At 40.2% G+C, this 21,591-nt stretch overlaps 1 protein-coding gene across 3 annotated transcripts in view; it reads right to left on the bottom strand.

The window, feature by feature from the left end:
- The window catches only part of TFG (trafficking from ER to golgi regulator), a 40,033-nt gene that overhangs the window by 1,268 nt on the left and 17,174 nt on the right, over positions 1-21,591 (bottom strand). For 2 of the 3 annotated variants that reach the window (XM_065401265.1, XM_065401273.1), the window contains exons 4-8: positions 19,114-19,197; positions 14,390-14,536; positions 12,602-12,769; positions 8,456-8,596; positions 2,476-2,565 (exon numbers count right to left, since the gene is read on the bottom strand). In XM_065401265.1, coding sequence (XP_065257337.1) covers positions 2,476-2,565; positions 8,456-8,596; positions 12,602-12,769; positions 14,390-14,536; positions 19,114-19,197 — 630 coding nt within the window. The remainder of the gene's footprint in view (positions 1-2,475; positions 2,566-8,455; positions 8,597-12,601; positions 12,770-14,389; positions 14,537-19,113; positions 19,198-21,591) is intronic. The other variant, XM_065401281.1, reaches the window with a different exon arrangement.

Genomic DNA, 21,591 nt, shown 5'->3' with positions numbered 1-21,591 from the left:
TAAATCATTGCAGAATACTTGCACCGAATTCACACCTAAATCACTGCCTAGTGTTTTGTTTGGTTCTCAGCTTTCATTAGCTAAAGATACGTCAAAGATTACAAATGTGAAAGCACTTTGCAGAACAGCACTTCTTAAGGTGCAACTGCTGCTGGCATCAGTTTAATATGTCCCAAATGTGATTTATTTGTGTAAAAGCAGCTTCCCTGGGACTCTCTCAGACTGGAGATATAAACAACAAAAATTCTTCTATACAGTGATAGCTACTTTTATCTCTATCATGAAACACACCTGCAGCTACTTGCAATGAAATCTCTCCATTGACTGGAATCCTGTCAGCATTAAACACCAGATACATAAGAATTATTAAAAACGCACAGCCCTGAAGATAGAAAATAAGGATTGAAGAATGCATTGGAGTAAATTTTGAACTCACCTTGAAACTGGCCTCAAAATTTACTCGTGAAACAAACCTTTCAAAGGTTCCATTTTCATTGGCATGACCAAAAGTCAGCACTATGCCAAGCCCATCTGCCAGAAGAGGAGAATGGGAACTATAACCCACTGTTAGGGGAAGTGGTGCTTGAAAGGAAGTAGAGGGAGGAATATTCAAAACAAGTCTAATCCCTTTGATGAGGATCAAGGAATGAAAGCTACAGAGGGAAAGGATATAGATCTACCTTGACTGCCATCTGTGAAGAGTTTATTTATGAGGAGCCCTACACCTTGGCAGATTAATCCAAGCATGAAAATAAATCTCTTTAGAAAAATAGTTCATTGCAATTTGAGGTTTCCAAATTTGTTTGGTTTCACTGACACTTTTAGAAAGTTGTGGAGTTTGAGAAAGTAGAACCCACAATTATGCCAAACCTTCATAGAAACTCTAGTAGAATACCAGATAAGTCTGCTAGTGTGTTACTCTATTAGGGATGAGTAAAACTAGCTTGGAAACTAGAACCACCATTCAAATCTCAAGACTGGAAAGCATCAGATAGACCCTCCTACCTCTGCTGAAATTAGGTTTCAGGAGGTCTGACACTGTCTTCAAACTATGAATTTTGCGGGGGTGGGGGGGGCTACACAGAGCAGTTAGCCACAGCTTAGCAGAGTGCTGAGAGGAGGAAAAAGATGACACATTGAGAACAACAAACCTCCATGTTTCCAAGGCTCTTACCCAAACCAAGTTTCAAGGCTGGCTTACCAGTTATGCAAAGGATAAACAGTCTATTCTTGAAAGTAAATTAAACTCTTCAAATTAGTGCACTTTGCTACATAAGTTTCTAAAACACCAACAGCTTCATCTATATAGAAACAAACAATTCCTATTCCTTGTGTATGTGATCTGCAAAGGTTTGCGTTTTTTGAGTGAGATAAAAACTTGGCATGTGATTAAACACTCTGAATTTACATTGTACCAATTGCCTGCAATGTAAGTTTAAAACAACGGGCAGAGATGCTCATACTGATATTTGTCTACTGGCCTTTATGAAACTTGTTATAGGATCAGAGCAGTGTTACTCTGCAGTAGCTAAAAGGATGAATAAATACCTTTATTAATTGATTACTGTCTCAATAACTAAATAGCTGAATAAACTGAATTATTAGTAGGATCAATTATTAGATATTGTATAATTTAAAAGGAAATTCAAAGTTCCCTTTTTCCATGTCTTTGAACTGAAAGTAAGCCTAATATTTTTTTATTTTGGGGCCGTGTAGAAGCCTAGCTTTTGATTCAGTTTCACCCCCTCAAGCATGTAGCACAAGGTCACAGCATTAAAGTATTCTGCGGATAGAAAAAGAAACAGTGATAGTTCAAGTACTATTGACTTCTACAGTTTTTTTAAATCAGTCCTGGAAACTAGTTTCTTTTGGGTGACAGTTTGGATAAATACAGAAGAACTGCTACAATCCAGTATTCATACCAAATGTAAACTAATGGAAAAGCCTCAGTTTGCATGCTGTATTTGATTTGTAAGGTATTGAGAGGTTGAGGCATTTTCTTGTACAATTTATTGGGTTGGGTGGCATCACTTGCTAGAGGCATCAGAGTGGAGTACTTCATCTTTTTTTCAACAGAACTAAAAACATGGTCTTTAGACAGCTTCTTAACGCCTTACAATTTTCTTTCCATTTGTCTGTCTTTGTAACAAGGCATTCTGTTGGGTAACCCTGAAAAATCCTCTCTAGTTCAGAATCAAGTAGCATTGAATGTTAGGAAATCAAACATCAGCATAAACTTTACATATCTACAGTTATTGCTAGGCGAACAGAAATACTGACAAATTAAGGGCAATACATTTTAAGGAGCTGCTGAATGCCCTCTAATCCCACTGACGTCAATGGAAGTTAAGGATGCTCAGCGCCTTGCACTGCCACTCAAGTACAGTCGAAGTGAAAGTAATATTTTGGCACGAAGAAAAATTTAGTGATCATATTCTGCACCTACACAGAAATTTGAAACCAGCAGCTGCTTACCTGGGTACTGCACACCATATTGTTGCTGAGGCTGAACTTGTGGCTGCTGAGCAGGATAACCGGCCTGTTGGTACTGTTGATACATCTGGCCTATGAATTAAAAACACGGTTTTTAGTAAAGTATCAGTACCTGAGGCCCAAAGTCTGACATCATACACAATGGTCGGGTAGACAATGGCTAAGAAGCAATTTGGGTCTCAAAGAGCCCATCCTATAGCACATTTTTAAAGACAGGGAATTACTACAACAGATCGTAGAATGCTTCGCATAAGGGTTAGTTACAAGGTGTTCTACTAGCAGGCACTTGTCTGTACAGATCCCACAATACTGGTCTAATATGAAGTAAGTTTTATTTAACCTGCAAAGCCCAGTAAACACAAGCTTTTTCTTAACAGATTGTGGGTTTTGGAGGGGCTGTATATGTGATGCAACAAGAATCATGTGCCATAATTAACAGTGGCTTAGCTCAGGGCTAGTGATGTTTTTATTGTTTAATAAAGGATCTTAAGAAATAGGGCTTAAAAAAAACTAGGGTGTTTTCCTCTTTAATCTCCACTGTCTGCCTGTTTATACCACGGTTCTAAAATGTTTTCTATGGGCAGTATTCTAAGGAGAATGGTACATTATTCACTGTAATCTCATATTCCAGACATCCTTTAGCATATTCAGCTTGCTATAAGCCAAGTTTTCCAAGAGGCCCAGGAAAGAAATCCATACGCATAAGATCAGAAGTTCCATTTTAATATTTTTATTTGCTAAATTCAATGCTGTATTTCAGTTTTCTTAGGCTAAGTTCGCTTTTTTTTTTAAATCTGCTATTGAACACTGAATCAGACTTTCCTTGGTCTGTGCTCTGTTGAGCTTGAGGGGGTCTACTTTTCAACCCTCCTCCACTGCACAAATACTATGCAAAGAAACCACCAAGGTGTGGCTGCCAAACCTCATGTTTGGCTTAGCTTTGGCAGACATGCTGACAGCACTATGTCCACTACATGTTAGTGTACCATTTACTATTTCTGCTGCAAAAATCTAAGGAAAACTGAAAAAGAAGTAAAATTATTAATTTCTGTACCTTTTGAGCTATTCCAGGTGAAGACTAGATCAAGAGTCACAATCACAAGAACTGGCTGTAAGCCGCCTCCTCCTCCCTCACCAACAGCAATGGCATACAATTTTTATATACCTCCACTTTTAAAAAAAATGTGAAAGGATCAATGCTATTTACATTCCAACTCTGTAGGCAAAGTCCACAGAAAAAAATCCAACAGTAAAATCTCACATTTTACAACTCCAGTATCTACTGTCTTGTGCACATTTAACAAAAGGGGAGTCTCAAGTTGCCAAAAGGAAAATAAAAGCTAATCTCTGGACCGGGGATGGGAAAAAAGGAGCAAAGTTATCAAGTGGTCTTGAATCTATGTCATGCAGAGGGGTTGGAAAGGTTTTAAACAACAATTTACATTCCTTATTTTGTGGTATCTCACACCAAGCTAAAAATCTCAGCGAGGGAATGGACAGAGAAAGAGAGTGGAGGCTCTCACCTTTACTGATCGGAAGAAAATAAAGTGTTAGTTTTTACCTCCTTTGTTTAGTGATAGCCTAGGAAAGGGTTTTACACTGACATTTGTTAACACTGTGGAATTAGTCTGCTAGTGACCATTTGTTTCTAGGGCACTTTGTCTAAGACAATAAGTGCGCCGTATTCAGAAATGATGTCACACACATCCCTCAGTTATCAATAAAAATCAGGTTGTTCGAATTAAGACCAAGAGTTTGGTTTTGGTGCAGAAGTGCAGGTGTGCACTAGCTAAATGAAAGGGAGTGAATAAAAGAAAGATACCTCTTTCCAAATTCTTTATGCAGAGAGTTGCTTCCAGCTCCACTCAGCATTACATTAAGTAAGATAATACACACAGCAGGGGAAGAGAATCATAAGAGAAATGACAGAGAAGAACGTACTGGCCATCTTTTAAAAAGTGGATAGTAGAAAGAATGAGACCTTTAGAAACATGAGTACTGAGACATAAGCCAAAATAAAAAGCTCATCTAGGGAGGGAAGCTTAAGGAAGTGGCTCTGTCGTGTTCCCTGATGTTGTGGTAGTTGCCATTAGGAAGAAAGCTTCTATCGTCTTCTTTAGCAACATTCCTTCTTAGAGACCCTTAAAATACTTTCTAATTGGGAGCCCTCTCACTCATCATGACACTGATGAGGCCTCTCCCCCATCCCATTCTCCAAAAAGGCTCCTACACCATTCATGTTGATGGGGAATGGGGAAAAATAAGTTAAACCTGTCATCAATCATTAAAAGTTACATCTGAGGAACTTAAAAGCATTTTTTCTTGTCTCAGTCCAAGAAACTTAAAAATTTAGCTGGGAACAATGTGAGACAAGTAAAAGGATAAGAAACTAAGTAGGGTATTTGATGAGGCTACTGGAGAGACTCTGACCTCTATCACCATTTCAGATCAAGCCCTACATGTAATTACTGAAAGCCTTTCCTGTCAGACTGCTGTTTGGTAGGCCACTTGAAGGAAGCTGATTGTGTCTGTACAGTTACTAGTGACCATATCAGAAATGCAACCACTGGCACCTGGTGCGGAAGCCAAGAATTGAATGGACATGGAAAATAAGTTCTCGCCTCTAGAGCGGTCCCTCCAAGGTTGAGGCACCTTGGTGAGAAGTATGAGAATGCTGATCACCTGTTCTGTCAACAGAAAATGTACTGGATTAAAAGGGATGGGGGACTCGAGAGGAATCAGCAAGGAGTATTTGGCCTCCAGAAAAACTGCTGCATAAGAAGTATCTCACTATGAAATTTGCTACTGGTGTGATTTGTAGAAACAAGATAAATGGAACTAGTAAGAGTAAAGCGCCTAGGGTGGGCACACAATTACTGAAGCTATCGGAACATTCTACTGTGATCAGCCTGAAAGCAAAGTGCTGCACTGCACCAAGGAAAACACTAACGAGTTAAGCATTCTACAGTTTCACAGTCCCTGCATTTGTTACAGATTTTCTGAGTTCAGAGATAGCTGTTTCACGTTACTTTAGACTACACCTGGCACACAGATAATATCTTATTTGTATAGCACCTATCTGCCAGGAAGATCCTGAAGTGCTTTACGAACTTATGATCTATTAGTGCAGGATTCACTTTACCCACCACTAAAATGCTGCCACATCTGCATAAATGAATCTTAGCTGAAATCAACAAAATGCTTAACGAAAATTTCCAGTAAGAAAATAAGGAATGACTAGAAATCAGGAACTCAAAAATCATTCATAAGTCTCAGCACCCAAAAGAATCCTATGTTAGAGTCCATTTGATGTACAAGAATGACAACTACTTCAATATTTCAAGTACAGAGGATGTGACAAATGTAGACTGATGAAACTGAGGTAAATAAATGTGATCGAGCAATTTAGAGATATCACAATAACAATGGAGATGGTGTTTTAAATTGAAACAATGTTTCAAATTGGTCTACAACTGAAACATTTAGTGCCCTGTTGTAGAAAACAAGAACATAAACAAAGGAAAAAAAGAATTTTTACTATGCTTAGTTGGAAAGAAACTAAATAATACACCACTACCCCCAATAAAAGTAACTCAGTTTTTGAAAGTAGAAAACACTATTCAAAGCTTTCACTCCCATCAATCTAATATTTATATTGGAAATAAAATAAATATTAGCAATAAAGAAAGTGACCATTATTTGCAAGTGGACAAGGCTCCTTATTTATGCATCGAGGAATGAGCAACAGTACACACTAATATTTGTGATGACCAGAGTGCAATACCGGTGATCTCTAACCTCTTCTCAGTGACCAAACTAACTAGAATCCTATTTTGAAAATAAAATTATGTGAGGAAAATAAAATCACCTCCATTCAACGAAATAGGAGAATTTGGAAGAGGCAAGAAAGGACTTATAGAAAATTCCAGTTTTTTATTTTAACTCTTATACATGTAATGAAATATAAATACGTCTGTAAAAAAGATGTAAAAAAAATATATGAGTAGTTTAATGAACACAAACCCTTGTATTTGTCTCAATTTAATTTTGGTAAATGATACCAAGAATGTGTGTTCCACATGCTTCTAAACCACGCTACATTGTTTTAGAAGGTATTCTCACTATGAACAATTACCTATAGTGGGAAAACCCAGGATTTGTGATGCAGTTTTCATTGGGTCTTCTGCCTCTCTCCAACATGTCAGTGAGTGATTTTTCACTCACTTGACACTGACAAATGACAACAGTTCCAGACCTGTATTAGCAATTTAAAACCTTTACCTTTTTACTTAATTCTATTTTAACAGTCAACATATAAAAACCCACACCTTGTTTTTGTCCATTTGACTTCCTTTCCCACAAAACTGCTGACAAAGTAAGGTGTTAGCAGCTTAGAGTTACAGTGCTTACTTTTCAGTTACATTTCTGGCTGCCAACAAAGACCTAAAATCACTAGTGTCCAAAAGCATCTACAGCACAAGTCCCAGGAGCCAACTACTCAAACAGAATTATCAAACAAAAGGATGAGGCTGGAAGCAAACCAGAAGTGTTCAGATGTTTGGTGTTACTGAATCCAAGTCAGCAGCTCAACAAAGTGTTAATATTTGGTTAATATTAATAAACAGCATATATTAATATATTGTTTCCAATCCACACACAAAGTGACACTTTGTAATTATATTATGAGCACTTGGCTCTTATCAGCCAATTTCAACTTTACTGATGTCTCTCCTTGGTTCTATGGGTACCTTACATATTTGAGTCCTAAAATCTTCCTTGCTAGCCACATGATATTAGGTTACCTTCATCATCTTCTTTAGTATTTGCTACACTCACCTGCTGAACACTGTAGATTGCAATATAAAGTAAAACAAGGATGCAATTCTGCCCCACAAGTTAAAAAAAATCAAATTAAGAATATTAGAGAAAGATCTTTAAGCTGCATCTTAAAATAAAGTAGAGGTAGCACAGCAGGTCCTTCCTGGAATAGATTTCCATCAAAAGGGATGACACGCATGTTTGGCATGTCAGTGTTTTTGCAAGTGACAATGTAGAACCAAAAGAACTGGAATATAATGGAGATTTCAAGCATGTGTATATTAAGTCAAATCACAAAAAGAAGGGCACACGGTACAATACAGGGCTTTGAATGCCAAAGTCTGGATCTTAAACAGAATTTTTAAAAGTAAGATCTAAGTAAGGCTTTTGAAGAAAGTTAGCAGGATAATAACTACAAACCATCACAATGGCTACATGATTCTGAACCAGTCATTGGGAGAATTATTGGTAGATCATTATTAAGGCCATTACAATACACTATCTGTGACATAACCATGTAGCATTATACAATGTATATTAGAGCATTAACAGCTGAGCTGGCCTGGATTTTTGGACAGGAGAGTAAATTTGTCTCGGTCCTCTAAGGAACATGCACTAAACGACATAATTTGCACGTAGTGTATAATTGCTTACTTTATAGTATACTGACCAGCATTTCTAATAGATTCCCCCATATTTACTGTAAAAGTAAGTGACACATACAGCACGTAAAGTAACATGTACAAGTTAGACTTTCAAACAGTTCTAATGTAAAGTTTGACATCTGGAATAGCTAACATTCCTGTCAATTTTTACAATGACATTTACATCTGCACTAATTTTTCTACTAAAGTGTTACAGTCATTACTGTAGTAATGTTCCTTTCTATTATTTTTCAGTACCATCTGGCTTTTAAGACAAAGCTACAGCACCATCTACTGTTTTAATATTGAATCTTTAAAAAAATATATTCTGATGGGGGGAATCGTGGCCTTTAGAGTCTGATATGCCTTAGAAGATTCCTAGTCATATATAGTATTAGATGTGCAATTTAAAGTTCTAATGTAACCTTTTAATGTAAAACATGACAATCCTCAATTATTGAAGTCTGACTGCAATTTTCATGATGTAAGTTACTGCTCACCTTCCATCTGACCAGTTGGTGGCTGAGTTCCTGCATACGCTGGCTGCTGCGGCTGAACCCCAGGAGGATGGGCTGCAGAAGAGGAGGAAGCAATGCTATCAGGTGTTCCTGAACGTTCTTCTACAGGGGCACTGGGTGGTCCTGGGGGAGCAAGAGAATATAGTAAGCATGGGAAATAAACAAGCAAAAAGATTTGATAATCTTAAACTTAATATAATGTCTTTTCTGCATCAAGTACTTTCCAGTTTTGCACAGCTTTACATCTGAAAAAGTTTAAACTCTACTTCGCAGCACAGTATATGCAGTCTAAATTCAAAACCCAGTCTACTTGGAAAATAACTGATGGGGTGATTTACCATGATTTCCTAGAGTAAATATGTATTTGAATGGTAAATGGGGGGAGGGGTTTATTTGTTTTCAGTATTTTGGGGTTTCTATGCCCAGCCAGGATATAGCGTGTTTCTGTCTGAAAATAAACCTGCCATGGCTTTTTTGAAAAATATAGTGGGGGGAAATAGTCACTTGGATGCTAATGAACAGTTTGAAGACACAAAGACTAGGTGGATTCTGGATATTTTAAGTCTGTAAAATGCTCTGGAATACCCAACTGAAAAAAACACAACGTATAATTATGTACATTTTGACCTGAGGTCTGCAAACTAATGACCCAATCCTACCAACCCAACGCATGAGTAGTTCCACTAACTACAAAGGGACTCCTTAAGGAGCTTAAAGTTGAGCACATGCCTAAGCATTTGCAGGACTGGGACCTTTGTGTAAATATTTGTTGTGTCTTAAAGGCACTCATACAATATGCTTCCACTGACACAAATGTGAAGTATTTTTCAGTTTTACTTTCACATTCCACAATTTTAAAAATTTGAAACAAAGATGTCCCTTTCTGCTGGCTTCCTTGTTTATGTAGTGGTATCAGCACTTTTGCTCTACCAGCCCTATATACATCAGAAGCTTTCAATGCCTCCAGCAAGAGCAGGGAAATTTTTCTAATTTTTATTAAGAAGATAGCTTCCCTGTCATCTATACAAAAAGCACAGTAAGACCATTCAAATATACTGTGCATTTGTTCCAATATGGCTAGCAAAGTATTTTATAATCAATATTTTTATAGTAACAGTAAGAACCTCTCACATAATATCTACCCAGCTCACAAGGCTGCTCAAGAGAAAAGTAACTTCTAACTTTAAAGTGATTTATGTTATACAGAAATTTAGTAACAGATTTGAGAGCCAAAGTGCAAAAGACTTGCAGAAAAGACTGCATGCTCATTTTTTCCAGAATATAGTATATTTTTATGCCTACTATAGCAAAAAGGTAGTACATTGTTCTAACATAGTACATTATCAATAAACTTGGCAGATTTTTTTTTTATAATTTCAACTGATAATGTTTATTTTTAAGTTTTTTTAGATTTCTATTTATTTATATTTTCACAGTTGCATGAAATTACAGGAGGGTCAGATAATATAATGAGAGTAGACACTGACCTTCAAAAAGTTAAAGATTTATAAACCATTAAATCACAAATTGTCATTGTCCCATGTCAAAATATGCAAAATAAACATCCTTAAATCAACAAATCATCTTTTAAAACTATTCATTCCCTAGTCCATTTGTAACTAGCCTAATTCAAAAAGTCTAAATCTCTGGATTTTGACTCTAATAAGTACTCAACCAGCATTTTTCTTACTTTGCCTAATTTTTTTTATTGGTTTGTGTACAGTGAAATCTATGTTTACTGACATTTACCGATAAAAATCTAATCCTTCCAAACCTAATTATGAGTGGCTCCTGTTCTCGCAAAGATGTTTAATCAATCTAAACGAGTTGTGTGCCAAGCAAATAGAAGTTTGCAAAGCTGCACTGTAATATTAAGACGAAGGCTTTGTAATGCTATAGTATCACCTTTATCTGATGACAGAAAAGCAACTCTGAAGAGTTCTTGCCTAGTTATATTAGTGGAAAGAAGTTAATCATTTCAGTTGTTCATACAAAGCCAGTTCATGAGATAGGTCTAAGCTATTATCATTTTTAAGATTGCAGCTATACACTAGCTCACCACAACTTTTACCATAATTTAATTCTCTAATTTTATTTCTAATTAAAATCGCTTACCAATATTTTCATGCAATTCTTGAATTAAAAACTTCTAAAGTTTATCCTCACCATGAGTAATAAGCAGCATAAATGCCAACATTGAACACTATTGGTACTTGCTCCTGACAGGAAAAAAAAATAGGCTTCTACAAGACATTCCCATTGGCCAAACACAGCAGAAACAAGTGCCAAGGACACACGCTTTATAGCAAGATCAAGCAGCAAATAGCAACAGTTGATCATGTTTTCTAGTCATCAGTATGCATCAGTGACATTTTTTATGAATTACTATAAGGCATCTACAACTATATGGAAATACTGCCCACGTTTTTATGATTATTTTAAAATCAATGATTAGTTACTGGATGCCAGTATTTATAGAATACTGTTAATGGTCTTAATGTGAAGGTCTGGTTTTAACAGTATCTGTCCACTCTTGTTTCTAACAAGTAATGGAGTTCTCTGCCATCTGCACATGAATATGGTCAATATTTCCACTCTTACTTCTTTGTTCAGAAGGAGTCTTAAAAAAAAAAAAAATCCTTTTGCTGAAGGACTTCATTAATCCTAACAAAAGGATATGTTAAGTGATGAATAACAGTTCTAAAACGGAAGCTTATAGAGCTTACAGGAAATGACGGTCTTAGTTTGGCAAATTTTCTTGGCATAAGGAGAAGAATTTGATTCCAATTTTACTTCATATCAAATTACAGTTTATAAAGGGTTGAGTGAGCATGGACAAAGGTTTTCTTGCCACTTTAATAAATATAAAAATGGGCGATATTAAGCTGTTTTGAATTTAGAGCACCCACATTAAATGCAATAGATGTTTGAGCCAACAAAACAAGGAATTTCCAAATTAAAAAGCCTAAACTGAGCTCCCACAACTTGCAGTTAAATCACTGAAACTCAGTGCAGGTGGTGGTCCTTACAGGATCTGGCCCCAAGGTTGCCACTTAGCTCTTAATCTCTTTTACTCCAATTTCATCACTTTGGATAATCCCACATAAAGGATCATCAGAGCTGTAAAATCTAAATACAGAAAACAAACCTGTAGACTGACAGCCTAATTTCAAATTTTGATGCTGTTGTGTGGTTGTTTGAAGTTACCTTAGTTTTCATATAGGGGATTTAAGATGACATTATATGTATTAATTTCAACAACATCTGACATGTTTGAAGCAGCTGACGATGAAGTGTAGTCAGTATTTAGTACCTGTACTGTCCTACTTTTGCACTGATACTAGCTCTGAAGGTGCCATTGCCATAAAACTTAATTTAGTAACAATGCTATGATGAACAATGACGCTTAGCAAATAAATTGGCAAATGATTGCTTCTTTTGTTATATCCTTTAAACAAAATTTAGTGCTGGTAGAAATTAAGGATAATCATTAGTAATGTTTATTTAAAATAGTAATGGGGAGGTTTGGTGTTTTTTTTAAAATTCTGACCAGTATTTGCCACTCTACATTGCATTTTTGTGCAAATGCATGAAACTCTGAAAGTGAAATGGACTCAAACCTCACTATAAATGAAAGTGGAAGAGAAAAGTTTATCTGGAAAAAAAAAAGGGAAGAGATTTTTTTGTTTGTTTGTTTAAATCTCTCACTTAAGTAACATCAATAGACTGAACCCCTTAGGCCTTTAGTTTAACGTGCATAAGCAGGTGCAAATCCTTGGATTTAAATACAGTTGTGCCCACTTATTTGTATAGGCCCCAAACTTTCTATTAATAGTAAACTGACTGTTTTAGTTTAAACTACTGTAAGCTATTTTTGCTCTCCACATAACTAAAAACAATGCAGTATAAATTTGTTACATATATTCCATCAGAATTTGTAAGCCAATTCAATCCAGGCAGTTTAAAACTGCCATATGATGGAACTCTGTAAAAACGAAGTACTGAATGGAAATAGTAACCTAACACATTCATACTATGAAGTCTTTATTTCATAACAAGACTGAAGTTTTAAACTGCCAACAATGAAAATCTGTTGCGCTTTATTTTCAATAAAATATATATCCTTACCCGACACCTGATCATCTGTCAGCCCAAATGCTGACATGACATTTTTGCTGATTTCATCTTGATTTTTTAATGGATCAAAAGCAGACATACTTGCTGCTATAACTTGAGTAGATGGCTTGACAGAAGAGTCAGTAGCAGCAGGTTTTTCTTCACTACCATCAACAGCATCTATTAACACAACAACAGATTTGTTTCTGTTACATACACCAATTAAGAAGGCTTATCAATCTGAAGTACCATTCTGTGACAAGGAAACAGTGAAGTTAAATGTTCCATGGCTGCTCATTCATTCATTTTATTTATTTATTTATATATATATATATATATAAAAACACATATAAAAATAAAAAACGTGCACAGTAAATTTTAAAAACTGCACACACAACTTGAAGTTGACGTCAGAATAACTGGAGAATGAAGCTTATCTACATACCCACTAAAGAGGTCAATAGAAATTGGTTCAGTCTTAACTCACTTCTAAAGCAGAATGTCATAGTACACAAACTTATTTAGATGGTAAGCTCTTTGGGGGAGGGCCCATTTTTGTTCTATTTGTACAGCGCCAAGCATAGTGGGTTCCTGGTTCCTGACTGGGGCTCTTAGGCTGTATGGCAATACAAATAATAAAAAAAACGGAGATTCCAAGACTTCTACCCCCACCTGCAGCAAGTGCCTGCTTTTCTAAATTGTCCCTGCATAGGACAGCAACCAGAGAACCCCCAATGAAGCTGCCCAGAGGGAAAACAGTCAGGGGAGGTTCCATATATTAAGTGTTGTCATTATTGTGTCTCTGATTGGGCATTATTATTATTATTATATTCCTCAAAGGAAGGTTCAGATAAGCTGACTAGTAAGATACAGTTCTTCGTACTTATCAAAATGAAATTGTAGTACCCCCAGAAAATCCATATATCAGACACATTGCTGCTACACCTATACCCAGATATAACACGTCCCAATATAACACGAATTCGGATATAATGCAGTAAAGCAGTGCTCCGGGAGGGTGGGGCTGCGCACTCCAGTGGATCAAAGCAAGTTCGATATAACGCGGTTTCACCTATAATGCGGTAAGATTTTTTGGCTCCCGAGGACAGCGTTATATCGAGGTAGAGGTGTATTAAGTAAAAATGGAGCAACTACTTAGGCTCAGATCTTTTTCTAGGGATTAGTAGCTGATGCTTCAAATCAACTTCTCCCAGCTGGCTATTAATCCCCATAAAATGCCACACACCCTGACAACTGCTGCTTAAACATTAATATTTGTTTTGTTTCATATTTAAGAAACATCACATCTTTTAGGCATCAGAAAGGCAGTGTTATCTAAAAGACTGAGCAAAGGACTAAACCAGGGATTCTCGAGTTCCAAACTTGGTTCCAAGCAATGACTGGGTAAAAGTCATTAGCTTTCCAGCCTCCACTGCACACTCTCCTTCCATCTGCAAAATAAGCATATTACTACTTACCTAACTTACAGGGGAGTTTAAATGATCTAAATAATATTTAAGAGTACTCTGAAAGATAATACTTGATATCTTCAAAGTAGCCAGTTAGGAAACAGTCAGTAAGTCAATGTTTCTTAACTTGGTACAATACCCCTACTTGTTAAAAGACTTTAAGCCAAGCACAGTAATTAACCTTAAGGCCACTAGCAAGTTAAGTTTCTAAATCAGCAACTGAGGACCAGTCTGCAGACTGAGAGAATTAGGCAAGACTCCCTTTTTACTGTATGTAAGAGCACACAGTTTGACTCAGACAATTCTTTAACAGTAAAAATGCCCGACCTACCATTTTCAGGCAGGCTGGTGGAAAGCCCTGGTTCAGCAGGTGGTTCCAAACAATCCAACAAGCGATTCACTTTGTTGCGAAGTTCTATCAGCTCTCGACGGAGATATTTCACCTGATTGGATTCTAGAGGTCTTGGCTGCCCATTAACTATAAAATAGTAATTAAAGAAATGAACTCTGAGGGAACATAGTAACAATTATTTGTGCAGGCACAGGTTAAACAACTTTCTTATACAGTAGTATTCCTAGATGTCAAGCATAAAGAAGAACATCTGTCTCTCTCTTTTGTGGAAGGGAGTTTAAAAATCAAGTGTACTGTAGGCACTGTAGGTCACGAGTGAAAATAGACTATAATCTCACTCTGGTCCACAATGCACATTTACCACAACCCAATTTGGCACCTTATTGCATATTACCAGAGCTGTATGGAGAAGTTTGCATACACCAGCCTGCAATATGCTTAGGTCAACCAAGAATTCATTCTTTTTCAGTTACCAATTTTTTTCTAATCTTTCAGTTGCAGCAATTTAAGTGTTAATTGTAAACAGCAGGTAAAAAAATGTTTAGTCATGTTTAAGTTGGCAGTGTCCCTTAAAAGAGTCAGAAACAGTTTACAAAATACAAACTAACATATTCTAAAGTCTGTGCAAAAAAGACAGTTACCTTTTCCGTAACTGGTGTTCTTCGAGATGTGTTGCTCATGTCTATTCCACAATAGGTGTGCTGCTCGCCACATGCACCGGTGCCGGAAGTTTTTCCCATAGCAGTACCCATAGGGAGCGCCCTAGCGACCCATGGAGTGGCACCTCCATAGCGCGGTATAAGGGGTGCTGCGTGCTCCCCCCACCCTCAGGTCCTTCTTGCCAGACAACTCCGACAGAGGGGAAGCAGGGCGGGATGTGGAATAGACAAGAGCAACACAACCCAAAGAACACCAGTTACGGAAAAGGTAACTCTTTTCTTCTTCGAGTGATTGCTCATGTGTATTCCACAATAGATTATTCCACTGTTGGAGGTGGGAAGGAGTTCACAAACTCTCGGGATGGAGAACGGCCCTGCCGAACCTGGCATCCTCCCTGGTCTGAGACACAATTGCATAATGCGAGGTGAACGTGTGAACTGAAGACCACGTTGCAGCCCTACAAATGTCCTGAATGGGGACATGGGCCAAAAAAGGCAGCCGACGAGGCCTGCACCTTAGTCAAGTGCGCCTTCACAATTGGTGGCAGAGGGATTCCTGCCAGGTCATAACAGGTACGGATGCACAAGGTGATCCGGTTGAAGAGCCGCTGAGTGATTGGAGAGCCCAGAGAACGGGAGACATGACGCCCTTCTCATGGACACCGCGGAGGCCGTGAACCGCGCAGCCGTGTCCGCTGCATCCGAAGCTGCCTGTAGGGTTGCCCTGGCAGCCGCTGTGCCCTCCTCCACCAGCGCTTTTAACTCCTTCCCATCGCGCTTCTAGAGGGAGTCCTCAAACTTGGGCAGGGAGCCCCACAGATTGAACTCATGCCGGCCCAGGAGAGCCTGGTGGTTCGCCACCCGTAACTGGAAGCTCGAGGACAAATACATTTTTCTTCCAAATGAATCCAGCCTCCTTGAATCTTTATTTTTCGGGGTAGGGGCTGGTTGGCCCTGCCGTTCCCTGTGGTTGACCGACTCGACCACCAGGGAGTTAGGAGCAGGGTGGGTGTATAAGTATTCATGCCCCTTGGTGGGTACAAAATACTTGCGTTCCGCTCTCTTAGAGATGGGAGCCAACGAGGCCTGGGTTTGCCACAGGGCATTTGAAATTTTCACCACCCCTTCGCGGAGAGGCAAGGCCACCCTGCCCGGTGCCGAGGAGGACAGTACATTAAACAGGGAGCCCGAGGGCTCCTCCATCTCCTCTGCTTGGAGGTGGAGGCTTGATGCCACCCTTTTTAAGAGTTCTTGGTGGGCCCTAAAGACGGAGGGAGGAGGGGCCGTAATCGCCTCATCCGGGGAGGGTGAGGAGGCCGGCGCGGTACTTTGTATGTCCACCGGCGGGTCCACCACCTGGTCGGTCTCAGGGCTCGGTGTGGAGGATGTACGTCCCACCAACTCCTTCCTCGGGGGTTTGGAGAGGGAGGCCAATGGTCCTTCTGAGGCTCCAGCCACCAAGCGAGCCCCCATTGGGGCTGAATCAGGGGCCACGGTGCCCACTGGTACCATTAGGCCGGCCACGGGGCCCGGTGCCACTGAACCTGGCCCACTGATGGACAACTACAGAGGGAGGCCAGGCTGACATAAGACCTGCCACTGTCCCTGGACCAGGAGGAGCAGCGATGCCGACCACGGGACCACGATCCTGACGTGGAGGACTGGTACCATTGGTAACAGCTGCTCCACGATCAGCTTCGGCAGGCGGACCCACAATGGTGAGACGCCAGCGACCGACACCCGGGGCTGTGGAGGCGGTGCCGTGGTGGGGTCCTGGAGCGGGACGATGAACGGGAACGACATTGATGTTCGTGCCGTGACCGGCTGCGATAGCCCCTTCGAGACGAGGACTTTTGGCGTCATTTGCCTCGGTCCCGTTGGTGTTCGCTCCTCGAGGTGGAGCGGTGCGGAGAGTCTAGGTCAGGCGGAACCCAACCAGACAGCCTGATGGGCGTCAAGGGCGATCCACGTGGACTTTGCCCTGGGGCAGCGAACAGCATCAGGAACGTTCCCTTGACTGAGACCAGTACTGAGCCGGGGGTGACTGCAGAGATCCCAGCGGCAGCTTGCCTCTGGAGTTCGGGGCCCGACATTGGCGGTGCTCCTGGTACTGGCATGAACATAACATCCCGGGCCGCCTGCAGGGCATCCAGTGTGGAGGGCATCCAGACATCCGGGGAGGCCTGCTCCGAATGGGCCGGGCTTCTCCGCTCGCGTTGAGTCAGAGGCCTAGAGGCCAGTGGGGATCGAGGACTGCCCAGCATGGGTCTAGCCCAGGGGTCAGCAACGTTCGGCACGCGGCTCGCCAGGGTAAGCACCCTGGCGGGCCGGGCCAGTTTTATTTACCTGCTGACGTGGCAGGTTCGGCCGATCGTGGCCCCCACTGGCCGCGGTTCGCCGTCCCGGGCCAATGGGGGCGGCGGGAAGCAGCGCGGGCTGTGTCGCATGACTTAAAACCCGGGGCACGAGATATGCCCTGGCCCGGGCGCTCTAGCTAAACTAAACTAACTAAACAAATAACTAACTAACTACAGGTACCATACACTGAACAAACAAGCAGTTTTGGGGACGAGCTACAGCAAAGCTGGAGCAGAGCAGTTCCAAAGCACCTTCCCTGGCGGCAAGAAGGAACAGAGGGTGGTGGGAGCGCACAGCGCCCTTATACCGCGCCATGGAGGCACCACTCCAGGGGTCAGTAGGGCACTCCCCTATGGGTACTGCTAGGGGGAAAACTTCCAGCACCGGTGCACGTGGCAAGCATGCACACCTATTGTGGAATACACATGCGCAATCACTCGAAGAAGAAAAGACTGTGATAAGAACTTACATGTAAGAAATGGTTTGCTTGAACAAGCTTTAAAATGTACTTTTTGAACAAAAAAAATTTGCCACCACAACTCTCATGTTTTTCTATCCACTTACGGTATGTCTACACGGGGATAAAAAAGCCCTGGTCAGCTGACTTGGGCTCGCACTCCGGGGCTGAACAATTGCTGCATACATGGTTCAGACTCGGGCTGAAGCCCAAGCTCTAAAACTCTGTCTGGGTGAAGGGTCCCAGAGCTCAGGCTCCAGTCTGAGCCCAAACCCCACGAGCTCGAGTCAACCAATCCAGGCCAGCCATGGCTGTGCCGCAGGTCTTTTATCCCTATGTCGATATAGGCTCTGGATTCAAACTCTTGAGATATGCTTGCAGTCCCACAGTTTTTCCTCTTAATTTAAGCCTAAAGCATCACTGGAGAAGGCCTATTAACAGTGGAAGCAGAGAGAAAGTCTATATGCACTGCCAGCACCAGAGTGGCTGCCCTCTGTGCTCAATTCATTTTCCACTGTATTTCCTGAGTGTGCGCGCATGGGACAATACAATTATCACAAATCAAAATGGAAAAGATTTCTACTCTTTCTGTTCCACAATAAAATTAACAAAAGGACAGAATGTACAAAGCCAGTACCACAGTAATGCTCAAGGACTCATTATGTCTCTTGACAGAAGGGTGCTTACTGCTGTATGAGCACTATATCTCAAGCCTACTAGTTGCCTGAACAGTGGCCATTGGCTGAAAAACAGCTCCTTAAAGGGACATGGCCAACTTGAAATCTATTCAATTTTTTAAACAAGAAAATGAGTTAAGAATTGTCTGTATTATACCTGTCTGATGCCCCCTTTTTGTATTTTTATAACCACATTTTATTATTTCTAATGCTTCTCTGTCCTACGTTGCTGTCTGGAAGACCCACACAAACCAGGAAAAGTGAAAGGCTATATGGGAAAAACAATGAAAGTCCCTAAACAAGATGCTCTGCCAAATGAATTAAATAAAGCTGCAAAAATATTTCTCCTTCTAACCTGCAGTTTCGGTAAGCTTAGATGTCTCTTGTAACAGTAGGGAAAGCTATTTCAGGCAGCAAGGCAATTTTTAAATGTATGGCATCCTTTTAATTATAAACAGCCTTCATGGAAGGAAATGTCACCAGCATACAAAGAAGAGAGCCTATTGCCGGAATTAAAAATAAATAAAAGATCCCCAAAACATTTGTACTTACCAAACAATGTCAGTTTAAGTATCCTACTGCACTGAATTGCAAAGGAAAGATCTGAGCTATCAAAAATTGTTATAAGATCTCCATCTGTAAAGAATTTTTAATAAATAGTTAATATTGAACAGTAACACAAAAAGGCCCAATGCCCATCTATAATTCAAATGCCCGTTTAAAGTAAGATGTTTGCTTTCTAGAAACTGTAATCATAACTTGTTAAATTTGATTTTAAAGCAACTAGAAAAAAATTGTTATATATTACATTACAAACATGGGACATGACAAATACAACTATGGGCTAATGTAAAAGCTTAAAATGCACAGAGTTAAGAACAATTTTTTTTTTTTAAATAACCCCATCCTTTCTTAAGTCTTAATGACATGACCAAAGGTAATTTATAATTTGCAATTTAAATCAGATTAGGAAAAATATTCCTTCCACCCAAATTATGAGACTGAGAGATATTAATCAGAGAGCATTTAAGAAGTCACTAAGGTAAGTTTGGTGGTACTTTTTTTTAGCCACTCTAATTTTAATATGCTCGACAGTGACAACTTGTTTGTGGAATAATCCACGCTAGAAGGATATTCAAGTGTGCTTTGTTTATTCCAGGGGTGGGCAAACTTTTTGGCCTGAGGGCCAAATCGGGGTTCAGAAACTGTATAGAAGGCCAGGTAGGGAAGGCTGTGCCTCCCCAAACAGCCTGGCCCCCGCCCCCTATCCGCGCCTTCCCCGCCACCTGACTTCCCCCCTCAGAACCATCCTACCCCAGTTCTGAGGGAACAGCACAAATAGACTTCTACTGACCACTTATCTCTTCAGCATCCTGACTGTGCTTCAAAGAAGGATTATAGCCAATTTCACTACTGCCAGCACACACACACACACACACACAGCACAAGAGAAGGAAGTGGAAGAGAAGCCATAGTTGCTTTGGGATCTATGAAAAAACCTAGATCTCCTCCCAGTGTCCTCTCCATAGTGAAGGCAGAGACGTACAAGTGTGCATGAATTCAAAGTTTCTCTCATTTTTTAATCACATAAATAACTATTAAACAAATCAAGCTATACAGATAGTTTGCATCTGCAATTGTGGTGGCTGAATGCAGAGATTGGATGGTAAAGTTTCTGCTTAGTCAAGTATCTCCTATTATTTAACCAAGGTACAAAATGGTTATTTTTAGAAAGAAGTCACAATATATAGATCATGGGGAGAGTGTGAAAATGTACTGTGGGATAAAGGCAAAAGGATATTTCAAAGATTTATTATTGAAATGAATATTCATATTCAAGCCAACTTATGTTCCCCTCTCTCCTGTCACAATGTCCCAGCCTTACAAGTGAACAAATTTTGTAACATTCAATGAACATCTGACAAAAGCATTCATATGTAGTTATTCAAAAGTTTGAGTGTGGAATGGCTCTTTGCTAGGACAGCTATTATGATCTATTGGGTAAATACATGTTTACAGGGACAAACTCCTACTAGCCTGTTCTGCCAGAACTAGTAGGGATTATGGACAATGAATCAAAGAGAGGGCACAAGAAAGGGGCAGTGAGGCTCAAGTGCCACTCTTTCATTAACAAGAACAGGAGGGAATGAGGCAGGTGTCTGACCAGCTCCCAAGTCCTTGTTCCTTTCTTGGAGAGAAGAGAGGGAGGGGCAGAGAGGCTGGAGCTACTTTTGCTTTTCCTGGATGGGGGGGGGGGGGGGAAGGAGCAGAGCCACAAGGCCAAGGAGGGAAGGAGTTCCAGGGGTGCCCTGAAAAGAGGTAGGGAAAACCCAGTTTTTATTGGAACAGAACGGAGCCCAGAATTCATTAAGGGAATATGACCTGAGGATATTAACTGAGGCAGGGAAGAGGCCAGAATTTTTTATTTATTCGTGGATTCAAAAACTCTAATGTCAGAAGGGACCATTAGATCATGTAGTCTGATCTCCTTTATATCTCAGGCCATTAAATTTCAACCAGATACCCCCGTACTGAGCTAAATAACTTGTGTTTGACTAAAGCATATGTTCCACAAAAGCAGCCAGTCTTGATTTGAAAACATCAAGAGACTGAGACTCAACCACTTCCCTTGGTAGTTTGTTCCAGTAGTTCGTCACCTTCACTGTTAAAAATGTGCGCCTAATTTCTAATTTGGGTTTGTCTGGCTTCAGCTTCCAGATGTTAGTTCTTGTTATGCCTCTCTCTGCTAGATTAAAGGGCCCCTTAGTACCTGGTATTTTATTCTAAGTGAAAATGCACACTGTAGTCAAAGAGTCATCTGCCGTTTTGATAAACTAAACAGACAGCTCTGAGTCCCTCACTATAAGGCACTTTCTACAATCCCTGAATGGCCCATTTCTGGATCATCTCCACTTTTCCAACATCCTTCAACATCCTTTTTAAAATGTGGAAAGCAGAACGGTAGGTAGCATTCCAGTATCTGTCTCACCAATGCTACAGAGAGGTAAAATCACCTCCCTATTCCTAGTC

The sequence above is a fragment of the Emys orbicularis genome, chromosome 1, assembly GCF_028017835.1.
Source record: "Emys orbicularis isolate rEmyOrb1 chromosome 1, rEmyOrb1.hap1, whole genome shotgun sequence".
Taxonomy (NCBI): domain Eukaryota; kingdom Metazoa; phylum Chordata; order Testudines; family Emydidae; genus Emys; species Emys orbicularis.
The sequence above is the reverse complement of the archived record's forward strand: the minus strand, read 5'-3'. Positions and strand labels throughout refer to the sequence as shown.